The sequence below is a fragment of the Lipotes vexillifer genome, unplaced genomic scaffold (genome assembly GCF_000442215.2).
Source record: "Lipotes vexillifer unplaced genomic scaffold, Lipotes_vexillifer_v1.1 scaffold349, whole genome shotgun sequence".
Lineage (NCBI taxonomy): Eukaryota > Metazoa > Chordata > Mammalia > Artiodactyla > Lipotidae > Lipotes > Lipotes vexillifer.
This window is the reverse complement of record NW_006790574.1, coordinates 1083189-1095851: the sequence shown is the minus strand read 5'-3', so window position 1 is coordinate 1095851 and position 12663 is coordinate 1083189. Positions and strand designations below refer to the sequence as shown.

Below are 12663 nucleotides of genomic sequence, written 5' to 3'. Positions count from 1 at the left end.
CTAAATATAGTTTGTTACAGTATGACACAGGACACATAGGGAACAGATGATGGATAGATAGATAGGTAGAGAGAGAGAGAGAGAGAGAGAGAGAGAGAGAGAGAGAGAGAGAGAGAGAGAGAGAGGAGAGAGAGAGATTGGGGTTTGTAGAAAGGTATCAGAAAGGTAGGCAAAGGAAAGATGATGAAAACCCTTATATGTCAGACTGAAGAATTTAAATTTTGTCTTGAAAATCAGGAGGGCATATGCTGAAGAAATTTATGCATGTGAGAAGCAAGAGTAGATCTGAATTTGACCAAGTTAATTTGGAAGATGAATTACAGATGGAAGAGGGGAAACTAAATACAGGAATAACAGGTAGATGTCTACTGCAACAGTCTGAGCAGAAATAGTAATCACCTGAAGTGTGATAGTGAGACTAGAAGGAGAGGAGAGATTCAAAGGCTAAATAAGAGAAAGAATGGATAAAAGCTGGTATTTGATTGGATTGTCAGGGTTAGGGAGAGAGGGAAAAGTTTAGGCTGACCCCCAGATTGCTGGCTTAAGAAACTGGATGCTGCTGGTACTGTTCACTGAGATGAAAGAATGGAAGTATAGAATAACAGGTTTGGGGACTGGGTAGGAGGTGAGGAAATAAGTTCCACTATATGGTGATATAGTCCAGGTCGTGCAAGGAGACTTAGCCAGTAGGACATCTGAAATATGGGTCAAGATGCCTTTTGAGGGTCAAAGACACGATAGGACCAGTGAAGCTGGTGGGCATACATATCACCTGGAACACTATTAAAAATATGTACTTCTCGGCTCTCCCCTGGAAGGGATCATTCAGTAGGAATGAAAAGAATCGGTAGGACCAAGAAATCTGTGCTTTATAATGCTTCTGATGCCTAGCCAGAGTTTTGCCTTAGCACAATTTCTAGGGATACTCTACAGTGGGCTGGCTCTGTGCAGGCTGTGTCTCAAGGACCCCAAAATCTGGCTATGTGCCTCAGATACTAAATTTTCCCTTTTGTGAAATAAACTCAATCATACATGCGACACATCAACTGTTTGGGCAATGACAGATCTAAGCACTAATGCTTTAACTTTTAAAAGTAATAATTAAAGCCATTTGAAATCAAGAAAGGTTTTATTTTATATTTTAATTCTAGAATTTATTTGGTAGGGTTTTATATAGTATTTCATTTCTTAGATATCGCTATTTTCAATTAAAGAGGGATTAAGGATCAATTAAAGAGCAAATCTATTTAGGAAACTCTACTTTTGAAATTTAAAAATGATAAAACAGCTATTTTTCTGTATTTAAAGGGCCTGTTCATTGCCATTGAGTTTTCTTATTTTTTGAACATCTTTTAGAAAGTTTAAATGGTTTGTTGAAAGCCATATCCTCTTACCTCCAATGTTCTGCATTGTAATGGAAATAAAAGCTCCGATTTTCCCAGGCCATCCAAATGCCTTTTCACCTAGTTTTTCATAAATTAAAGATCCTATAATCAAAAATGAAAAGAAACTTGTTTAAAAAAAAAACTGTTTTAGTGACTAAAATATTTCTATGTAATTCTCCACTGGAGCCTCAAACATGTAAACAAACACCATATAGAAATTACAAACCCCAAATACGCAATCTCAAAAGCCATTACAAAATAAGGTAAATGTTCTCCAAACAAGAAGCGATGCCTTCATTCATCTTGGCTCCAGGCAGCAAGTCAGAACTGTTATTTCTATCATCCACCAAAAGTCTTTTTCTCTATTTGGCTTGAACCTGAGCAGGTTGACTTTCACTTGCCTCACTTGCCCAGATAACTAAAAACATGGAGAGACCATGTGATTGGGGTTAGAAGAAAATGAAATGTAAAATTGACCAATACCATCCTATAGGTATAGAGCTAAAGGCTGAAATATCGTTTAAGGAGAATCAAAATAGCATGTCTTAGGTCTAGGGAGTGGCATACCTCCTTCCTTTGCAGTCTTTAATAAAAGATGAACTGAATAGAGAGATAGGATTGCCACGGCAAGCAGCATGATTCTGTGAAGGGAATAGAGAGGAGACAATAATGTTTCTATAAAAAATAAGATGTAATAAGATTAGATGTTACAATACATTATTACACTGGTCTTTTCAATCATTAACTTGCCAAGAGTATGTGGATTTGGGGGAAGCTGAAGAATTCTTTTCAGAACTCCACCAATGCCCTTAAATGTCCCAGAACTGGAATTGGCTTTATTTTATGGGCCAAAATGTACTATTGGAAGTTCCTAAAGCACCTTTTTTAGTCTTACATTCTAGCCAGTAGTAGAATCTGGTTTATAACTTAGATGCTAAATGCATAGCAAAATTAGCAAATACTTACTCAGCATATGGGTATATGTACACCATATCTGCGTGATATTCCCATGAACATTTATAATGGAAGGGCTATTCAATGACCTGACTAAACATTAATCTAAAATCTAGAAATACAGAAGTCAAAGCAAATTCTGAGCTACTTTACTACTGAGCCTGCATATTAGATGACAGTGATCAGATGTGTGAACCAGAGGGTCTGGCAATTGCCTGTATAATAGAGAAAACAGAGAAAGGTAAGTCTAGGGTGCAGGAAAACCTTTGCTGTATTCAGAAAAATCATTTCTGGTTCAGGACCCTCCACATGTCCACAGGCATATATGATTTCTTTATGTATACAGTGATCAATGCTTCTCCAAAAATCAAGAATTGGACAGCAAAAATAAAGAGTATAGATAGAAGCATCTATATAATAAATTAAGGCACAATACTAAACTTTACCTGAAATTAAAAAAAAAAAATCTTATCCTTTGTTTAATATGATGAGAGCATACCAAACAGTCTCCCCTCAACTGATCTAATTCTTTGGTAATTCCTTGGGAAGTCAGTGTTACAAATGTAGATTTAGACCACGAGTTACAAATGTTATAGCTATTCTAGCTCTATTGTACTGTTTTTTTTTTTCTTTTACAAAACATGTTCACCAGAACTGCCTAATCAATGTCTTATTCATACATTTTTCCATATATGTTATGAATTGACCTGCTTTTAAAGAATTATGTAATTCAGATTATATAATTTTGTTCCCCGGAAAAATAATGAGCGTACCCTGTATTCTAAATACATTTTCTGCTTTGGCAGAAAATACTAAAAGTAACACCGATGAAATCCTGTGTCACTTGTTGGGAATTAAGGGAGATTGCTGAATCCAGTTTGGGCTACTTGGATACACAAAACACACCTATGATATCCAGCTATGTAATTGTTCTGGCCAAATTAATCTGCTAAATGTTTACAGGCCTGAAATGAGGCTTTCAGTTTTAAAAGTGGAATATTCTCCTGCCATGAAAATGAACTCTAGGATTGGGGGGAGTGTTTCTTTACTTCTATTCATCAGTGATCTACGAAAATTTCCTAATTAATTTTTTTTTTTTTTTTTTTTGTGTTACACGGGCCTCTTACTGTTGTGGCCTCTCCCGTTGCGGAGCACAGGCTCCGGACACACAGGCTCAGCAGCCATAGCTCACGGGCCCAGCCGCTCTGCGGCATGTGGGATCTTCCCGGACCGGGGCACGAACCCGTGTCCCCTGCATTGGCAGGCGGACTCTCAACCACTGCGCCACCAGGGAAGCCCCCTAATTAATTTTAATGGTATGTGTAATTAGTGAGGAGAAGGCAGTCTTTTGTCTTAGAGATAGTGTACATTATAAAAGGGTACAAATATGCATATGAATATACCTCTAGCCATTAGGAGTCAGAAAAATTTTAAAAACTACTTTATTTCAAGCATGGCTTAGAAAAGTAAAGCTGATATCAAAAGCCATTCAGCTAAAAAATACGACACCTAACAGTTCAATCAAAGCACTGACACAATATAAATATTTATAGTTCAGTCCGATCCTTAGCCCTCAAATAGCTGTGTGATTACCTAATCATAAGTGATATTTGGAACACAAATAGCATATATTTATAATATAAATGTTGCATTCTTAGACAGTTATTTAAGACTCCAGCACCGCATTAGGGGTTGTGATCTGCATTCATACTGATGCCTGACTAACACTAGACTTTATTCTTGTGAAGCATTTCACTGCCACCAACTGTGTCTTTGAAAATACCAGGCTGTACATAATGCACAGATGTCTGTGGCTGTCTGTCACAGACAATGTGGTGTCCATCCTCCAGGTTGGCTATGTGATGCTGCTACCACTAGGCAGCATTTGACCAAGTTTGGATAAAGTGCATTGGTTTAGGTATAAACTTTGGCCACTCTGCAAAAATCTCCGCGCCAAGCACTGTTTCTAGGTCTTGGGGATACAGACGTGCAGTGAGTAAAAACAGACATGGACTCAACCCTTTGGAGATGATAGTCTAGAAAGGGAGAGAGACATTAACCAAATGAATCAGACGACTGCACTAAAATATTAACACTGTGATGAGTGTCTAATAAGGTGGTTTGTCCAAGTCACGGAGATTGGGGAAGGCATAACTGAGGTGAGGCTGAGCTGAGTTATGAGGAGTTAACTAGCTGAAGAGGAAAGGAAAGAAGGTTCCAAGATCACATGCAAAGGACCTGTGGTGAGAGGGAATGTCACCTTCATGGGATGGAGAGAAGGTCACGGTGCCCAGTATATCTTGTATATAGGGGCACAGGAGATGGGACCAGGGCATGCAGGACTCTGTAGGTCTGGTTTGGGAAGGGATGTTTTCCCTAAGAGTGTGTATAAAGTCAGATTTGCTGCCGGGAAAGATCTTTTTAACTATTAAACACCAAATTATTTTATAACCAATTACTTTGTAAAATGGCTTCTATGGACTGGTAGGGCTGTTCCAGCAGTTTGGGGGATTGGGCACATAAACTTTCTGTCGTTTGGTTAGGGATGGCTGGTTGAACAAGTATGATGATTAGACTGCTCTGATCACTTTTCGTTGTTGTTTTATTTAAAAGGAAGAGAATATGTTAATATTTTCTCAGATTATTCCTATTCACAAAGATCAAACTTCAGATTAATTGAAAGAGCACCAGGTATACATGGGCTTTGAACCAAGTGTAGATATGTCCATTCACTTACATAAAAAGGATGATCCCTGTGTTGGCCATGGCATAGGACAGGCCCAGGATTCCACTGCCCATGATGGCATTACTCAGATTGAATGAAGACATTCCAAAGGAGGTGGTTCCAGGATGCTTGAAGAAAAAGGGATGCGTGATAAGCAAATATTTGCCAAAGGACGAACCTTTTTTTGGATTATTCTTATCCTATATTATCTTTACTGGAGGAGACTACCATCCAATAGTGAAGATTAAGATAAAATCACAGTGAATGAAAGTCATGACTCAACTTCAATAAAAGTGTGTAATTTTCAGTGGAATGTAGTACTTGATTTAAGCAGGGGTCTCAGTAAAAATAAAAAATACATGTTGAGTAATATAAAGAAGGGAAAGCATGTAGGATTGCAGATTACATTTGGGTTAGAATGATTTCTCCAGAAAACAAATAAATTTCATAAATGATTTATGCAGCCATATGGCGAACAGGAAAAACAAGCCCTTATTCCAGTAAGGGCCTGAATAAACAGAGAATGTGCTGATCAAGGCTTGGAAAATTTCAGTCACTTTGTTTTCGCACAGAGACCCAGGTAGATCAGACATCCTCAAGTCCTGTTTACTGCCAGAAAGCAGAAAGTCACTTACATGTTCATCGCCGTAATCTGCCAGCTTCTTTTTCCCCAAAAATCCATTTGTCAGAAATTTCTGACTTTCAGCATCTTCATTAGTAAATTGACTGCACACACACACACACACAAAGGAAGAGAAGACAGTAAAAACATCTAGTAAATCCTCTGAGTTATACTTATGTTTCAGGTGATCTGTCACTGAATTAGGAGAGGAAAAGCAAGACACTTAAGACTTGTTTTTCTCTTCTCCACATACTACTGTTCCTTCCAGACCAATGACTGAGCCCCATTTATGAATATACTTTGGGAGGGAGGGAGAAAGTTATGAAGGAAGAAAATATTTTTTTAAACAAGTATGATGATTAGACTGCTCTGATCACTTTTCGTTGTTGTTTTATTTAAAAGGAAGAGAATATGTTAATATTTTCTCAGATTATTCCTATTCACAAAGATCAAACTTCAGATTAATTGAAAGAGCACCAGGTATACATGGGCTTTGAACCAAGTGTAGATATGTCCATTCACTTACATAAAAAGGATGATCCCTGTGTTGGCCATGGCATAGGACAGGCCCAGGATTCCACTGCCCATGATGGCATTACTCAGATTGAATGAAGACATTCCAAAGGAGGTGGTTCCAGGATGCTTGAAGAAAAAGGGATGCGTGATAAGCAAATATTTGCCAAAGGACGAACCTTTTTTTGGATTATTCTTATCCTATATTATCTTTACTGGAGGAGACTACCATCCAATAGTGAAGATTAAGATAAAATCACAGTGAATGAAAGTCATGACTCAACTTCAATAAAAGTGTGTAATTTTCAGTGGAATGTAGTACTTGATTTAAGCAGGGGTCTCAGTAAAAATAAAAAATACATGTTGAGTAATATAAAGAAGGGAAAGCATGTAGGATTGCAGATTACATTTGGGTTAGAATGATTTCTCCAGAAAACAAATAAATTTCATAAATGATTTATGCAGCCATATGGCGAACAGGAAAAACAAGCCCTTATTCCAGTAAGGGCCTGAATAAACAGAGAATGTGCTGATCAAGGCTTGGAAAATTTCAGTCACTTTGTTTTCGCACAGAGACCCAGGTAGATCAGACATCCTCAAGTCCTGTTTACTGCCAGAAAGCAGAAAGTCACTTACATGTTCATCGCCGTAATCTGCCAGCTTCTTTTTCCCCAAAAATCCATTTGTCAGAAATTTCTGACTTTCAGCATCTTCATTAGTAAATTGACTGCACACACACACACACACAAAGGAAGAGAAGACAGTAAAAACATCTAGTAAATCCTCTGAGTTATACTTATGTTTCAGGTGATCTGTCACTGAATTAGGAGAGGAAAAGCAAGACACTTAAGACTTGTTTTTCTCTTCTCCACATACTACTGTTCCTTCCAGACCAATGACTGAGCCCCATTTATGAATATACTTTGGGAGGGAGGGAGAAAGTTATGAAGGAAGAAAATATTTTTTTAGTTGGGATCTTTTCTAAGCCACATTTCTTCTTCACACATTGACTATGCAAAAAAAAAAAAAAAAGAGAGAGAGAGAGAGAATAATTAGAGCTAATTTTGTTGCCATTTCGAGCCCTCCCAAAGAAAAGGAACAGAGTAGTGACTGAGTTTGCTCAACTGCTAATACACCATGATCAGAGGATCTTAGTAATTCAGTAAATATTTATTAAGTGCCTTGGCAATTTGATCCCATCTCACTTGATGCTCAAATGTCTCTGTGAGAGAAACTTTCATGTCTCTGCTCTAAATATGCAGCGACTATGGCTCAGAAGAGTGCAGTAGCGTGTCCAGAAGCACCAGATCCCAGGTCTAGGGTCTCCCACAGCGCCATGCAGCCCTGGGCAGGGCACTGTAGCTGGTATTTTCCTCTTTTTGGGCTCCATCTTTTTATACACATATCCCTTGCTCGAAAGGAGTTGGATGGTAGCTCTGTGCTGTGTTTGGTTGTGTGTGAGTGTGTGTAGTTTAATTACTCTGAAAATGTACTTGAATTGTTAGACAATGAATGAAACTAAGAAAAACATTAAAGATATCCAATGAATTAGTAGATGAGTTGGGAGGACTTTAAGATGTCACTATCCATGGAACATGATGACTGCGGTCTACTTGGTACAGGCTAGAAGCTGCACATCCCCTGACAGTACTGGTCGGCTCCTGGAGCTCTGTGCCAGAGGTTTTGAGGATATGGATCTAGTACCAGTCACATTTCTTAATTGGGTTGCCTTTTTATTGTTAAGTTGTAAGTGTTCTTTATATATTCTGGTGAAAAGTCCCTTATCAGATATACAATTTGAAAATATCACATTCTTTGGCTTATCTTTTTATTTTCTTGACAATATTCTTTGAAGCAGAAGTGTTTGTTTTTTGTTTTTTGTTTTTTTTTTTCCTTGCGTTACGCGGGCCTCTCACTGTTGTGGCCTCTCCCATTTGCGGAGCACAGGCTCCGGACGCGCAGGCTCAGCGGCCATGGCTCACGGGCCCAGCCGCTCCGCGGCATGTGGGATCTTCCCGGACCGGGGCACCAACCCGTGTTCCCTGCATCGGCAGGCGGACTCTCAACCACTGTGCCACCAGCGAAGCCCCACCATTGCATTTTGACACTGCAAAATATCACACAGGCTTTCTTTTTGTTACAGGAAATGCTCAAATATGTATGCTTAGTTCTTAAAAGTGCTTTATAATTAGATAGATCGCAATTTTAGGGCATTTCTTTCATGAGAAAGTAAAATAAAATGATTGGAGAGTATTTTATTAAAATAACCCTTAGAAATATAAAAGGGGAAAATAATTATTATAGATCTGTACAAATGATCTCTTATAATAGAAGCTAATTCTGAATATACCTTATGAGAAAGAAGGATAACAAGGTTACTTTTTGAGAATAGAGAACAATATAAAGTGTAGATAGAACGAGCAGACAAAATCATAAAGTTTTGTGTGCTTTTCTAAAACTCAAGAAGTGGATTTTCTTGAACCTCATGGCGTACAAGTTAGGAACATATCCTGTCATTTTCCTCCTATTTCTGGAAGGAAGTATAATGCCCTCAGATGCTGCCTTCTTCCACCTCTGCACTTCTGCACTCCCCCTCCCTTTTGTGCTTTATTTTAATGTCCGTAGTTAATATACTTGCTATGTGGAGACTGGTACACAATGTTCATAGTTGAAAATGGAGACCATAAAATGAACTGGAGCCCAAAATGGACCTAACCTATAAAAACAAAAGTGTCATCTAGATTTAAACTCTGGAATGTCCGATGTTCTATTTTGACCTTAATCAATAAGTTAGAATCCTTTAGTCCATGAGTAATTTTTAAATTTTTAAATGTGAAAGTAAATAGACTTTCTCCTTTGAGACATTTGCATGTTCTTATTTTGGCATGAGATGAGTTGTAGTCATAAAACATGCCAAGATTGTATAAAACATATGAGAAATGTCCCCAGTGTCTTCAATGATTTAATACCAAACCCAGCATATATTGAAAACATAAGTATAATGATTCCAAATAAATGTATTACGTTGAACTTCCCTCTAAATTTACATTTAAGAGATCTATCCAAACATAAACAAAACCCATCTCTTTAAAGTGATCATACAATTGCAAAATGATGACCCACTTGAGTCAGGAGTTACAAGCTAGGTCACTGTAAGTGTTCCAGAACACATTATCTGAAGCTAACAAAAGCATTCTTGCTCTTTCCATGATGGCTTTCAGAGGACCAAATGGAATGACTCTGTAGGACTGTTCTTAGGACCATGTCCCCTTCAGCTCTGCCACCTCCATAGAGCTCATATCTGTGTGCATCCTTCTCAGAAACAAAAGAGCCCTCAGATTTGATCGATTTCCTGAGGGTGATGAAGTGCAGGAGGAAAAACAAAAGTTTACGGAGTATCATCTATCTCAAAGGCACTCACTTAATCCTCAGCAGAGTAGGTGTTGGTTTGCCATTCTGCATTTTCCACTGAAGCTCAAAGAAGATAAATATCTTCTCCAAGATCAGGTGACTCCTCTGCGGATTCCAAAGCCCTGGTTCTACCACATTGTGCTTCCTCAAGGGTCACCTAACTAGAAAGCATCATGTTTACATCTCCACAGCCTCTCTCGTCCGACAACACTAACGTTTACTGCGCTGGCTTCTTGGAGGAAGAGCAGTGCTTCCTCCCGACACCCTTCCTGGATGTTGTGAATGCAATAAGACGTCTTGGTTTGAGGATAAGATTCTCTACTTCAGACTGAGATTTGGTCAAATATTCACTTCTGAATGTCTTAAGTCGTGCATAATTTGTGTTATATAATATTTTGTGAGGAATTAATAAACTCATCAAATAACAGTTGTGCAGCTACTATGTACCAGGCAGTACCACTAACATGTTGTAGTGGCATCGTGAACATCTGGACAGGGAGAGGTTATGCAAAGCAGGGGGTGGTCACTTCTAACTGGGGGAAGGCTTCACGGGAGAACTAACATTGGGCTGAGTCTTGAAGGATGAGTGCTGTCAATAGAGAAAAAGGGTAAGGTGAGTGGGTAATACTAAAAAAAAGGGCATTCCAGGCACACAGAGCAGAGTTAATGAAGGAACAGGAGCTCTGAGTGGCTCGACAAGTCTAGGAAAGAGGGTACAAACAGGGAGCAGGGCAAGAGATGGACAGGAGAGCTAGATGAGGGCCAGATCATGCAAGGCCTTATATGCCAAGCAATGCATGTATAGTCTAATCTTTCTCCTATAGCTAATGGGGAACCACTGAAAGGGTTTACCCAGGGATGGAACATAAGTCAATTTGCAATTGTAAAAGATTACTTTTGCAGGGGATGTGAAGGGCTTAGTTGGAAGAGAGCAAAGTATAAGACAGGAAGACAAATCAGGGCTGTTCTAGTAGACAGGTGACAGATGATGAGGGCCTATAGTAAGATGGCAATAGAATAAGTACAGACAAGTGGGTAGATTTGAAATATTAATGAGGTAGAACCAACCAGATATAGTCGAACATTGCGGTTTCGGGGAAAGGATGAGCCAAAGTTGACACCAAACATCCTTTGATTGAGTTCCTGAATGATAGTGATGACTTTCACCAAGATGGGTTTGCTCGAGGAGGGGCAGAGTTTGAAGGGAATGGCAGTAGTTCAATATTAGACATTACAAGTTTGACTTTATCAATGAGGCAATTCAGACACATGAGTCATCCAGTAGAGATGTGTAGTAAACACATCTGTGAGTTGAGATAGAAGTGGAACAGGCGGAAGATATGGCATATGTTCTGTGGGTGAAGCCTGATGGCTGTGAACAAGCTTGCTCATAGGACAATTTTAGCCAGAGAAGAATCCCTGCAGAACTCTGGAGATGTAGCAACAGGGCAGTCAGAGGAAGAGGAGTCTGAGAGAATAGTCCAAAAGGTAACAGAAGTGATAGGCTAATATCATTTAAATTATTCCACATTATTAATAGGGACAAGAACACTGTAACTGCAATTCTAAATTAATCACACAAAGGATTGACATACAATAATAATATAATAATGTGTACTTCAGGATCAGAGAGCTGATGTGTTAACATCAAAGTCATTGTTATCTCTCAAATAGGTAATAAATCCAATTTTTCCCAACAAAAACCTTGTTTTCCATGTCCATAAATATCTCTTATTTTTCCATGGAACCTGGTTATTTTAACCCCATACCTGCTCATTGCTGCCTTTTCTAAATTTCCCATCCCGGTGTAGCTATCTTGAATACTTTCTCCACTGATGCTCTCATCATCAGGTTCGATGTTGACATTGCTCAGTTCCATGGGATCCATTTGAGCTGTCAGCGCTTTCTTGTCCACACACAGGCTCCTTCAGTGTAAACAAGATACTGTACCTTCAGCCTGAGGCTCTTCTACTTGGAGTTATGTTCAGAACACTCTGTTCTGCACACAGAACACAAAATAAATCATTATAATTTACTTTAAATTAGATAAATAAACACTAGTCACCTATTTGTGTATGTTCTCTGTAAAAACATGGAAAGGAAGTAAACGCCTGAAAACTTCACATGAACATGTCCCCAAAGGTTCCATTACCCAATACAAAACAAAAAAAAGAAAATGGAAGAGAAAAAGGAAAATTCTTAATAAACTGCCAAATCAGCAGGTATTTATAGAATGCCTATGTGTGGCAGGTGCTTTGCTAGTCACTGTAGGAAGAAAAAAAAATCTTAAGACATGGCAGCAGTCTTTAAGAAGCTTTAGCTATTTGTAAGCAGATTGCATGACTTAAAAGGGCGACAATAGTAAACTGTTGATAAAGGAAGATCTGTCAAGGCAGAATCTACCAGTGTCTCTACCAGCAGTAACACAGAAAATTACTGCTTTAATTTGTTAATTGGGCATGAAAGAATTAACACTGCCAAAATGTTTGATAACATACAACACAGAGTAGGATCAGCCTCAGGGAGCCACTTTCCAGGCACTTGGATCATGAAGCCAAAGTTAAGAATAGTAACAAAAGCAAGTACCTCAGTCACCATCTATATAAAGTTGAAATGCACTTTAACAAGAAAAGGGTCCAACTTTTAGGATCTGCTCTGCCTTTAATTCATTGGATTTCAGCACAAGTTATTTAACTTTTTGACCTCATTTTCCTCAACTGTACAGTGAAAAGGGGTGGACTGGCACTGTGTTAAAAGATGTTATGAATCCATTAATGTTAATGTTCTGAAATTTTTACTACTGAAATTCTTGTTGAATCGTTATATTGGGAGAAACACTATTACTCTTGGAATGTGTGGTTCTGGAACATGCACTACCCATTTGGTAAGGAAATCCTGAGTAGAGAGACTAACGTAAAAATTGCTCCAGAATTCATGGAATCCACAAATACCCTGACCAATATGAAAGAGCCACATGAGAAGGCCTCCACAATCCAGTGCTGCAGCAGCACATCTGTGAAAGACAACTCACGCTCAGCATGAGTTCACACCCC

The 12663-nt window shown here is 38.7% G+C and overlaps 1 protein-coding gene across 1 annotated transcript in view; it reads right to left on the bottom strand.

Annotated features, from left to right (window-relative positions):
* SLC38A4 (solute carrier family 38 member 4) overlaps positions 1 to 11612 on the bottom strand; it is a 31833-nt gene extending 20221 nt beyond the window's left edge. Inside the window, exons 1-5 of the mRNA XM_007463853.1 lie at positions 11380 to 11612; positions 6836 to 6926; positions 6213 to 6328; positions 1953 to 2026; positions 1395 to 1487 (exon numbers count right to left, since the gene is read on the bottom strand). Coding sequence (XP_007463915.1) covers positions 1395 to 1487; positions 1953 to 2026; positions 6213 to 6328; positions 6836 to 6926; positions 11380 to 11498 — 493 coding nt within the window. The 5' untranslated portion in view covers positions 11499 to 11612. The remainder of the gene's footprint in view (positions 1 to 1394; positions 1488 to 1952; positions 2027 to 6212; positions 6329 to 6835; positions 6927 to 11379) is intronic.
* Between the last annotated feature and the right edge of the window lie 1051 nt (positions 11613 to 12663).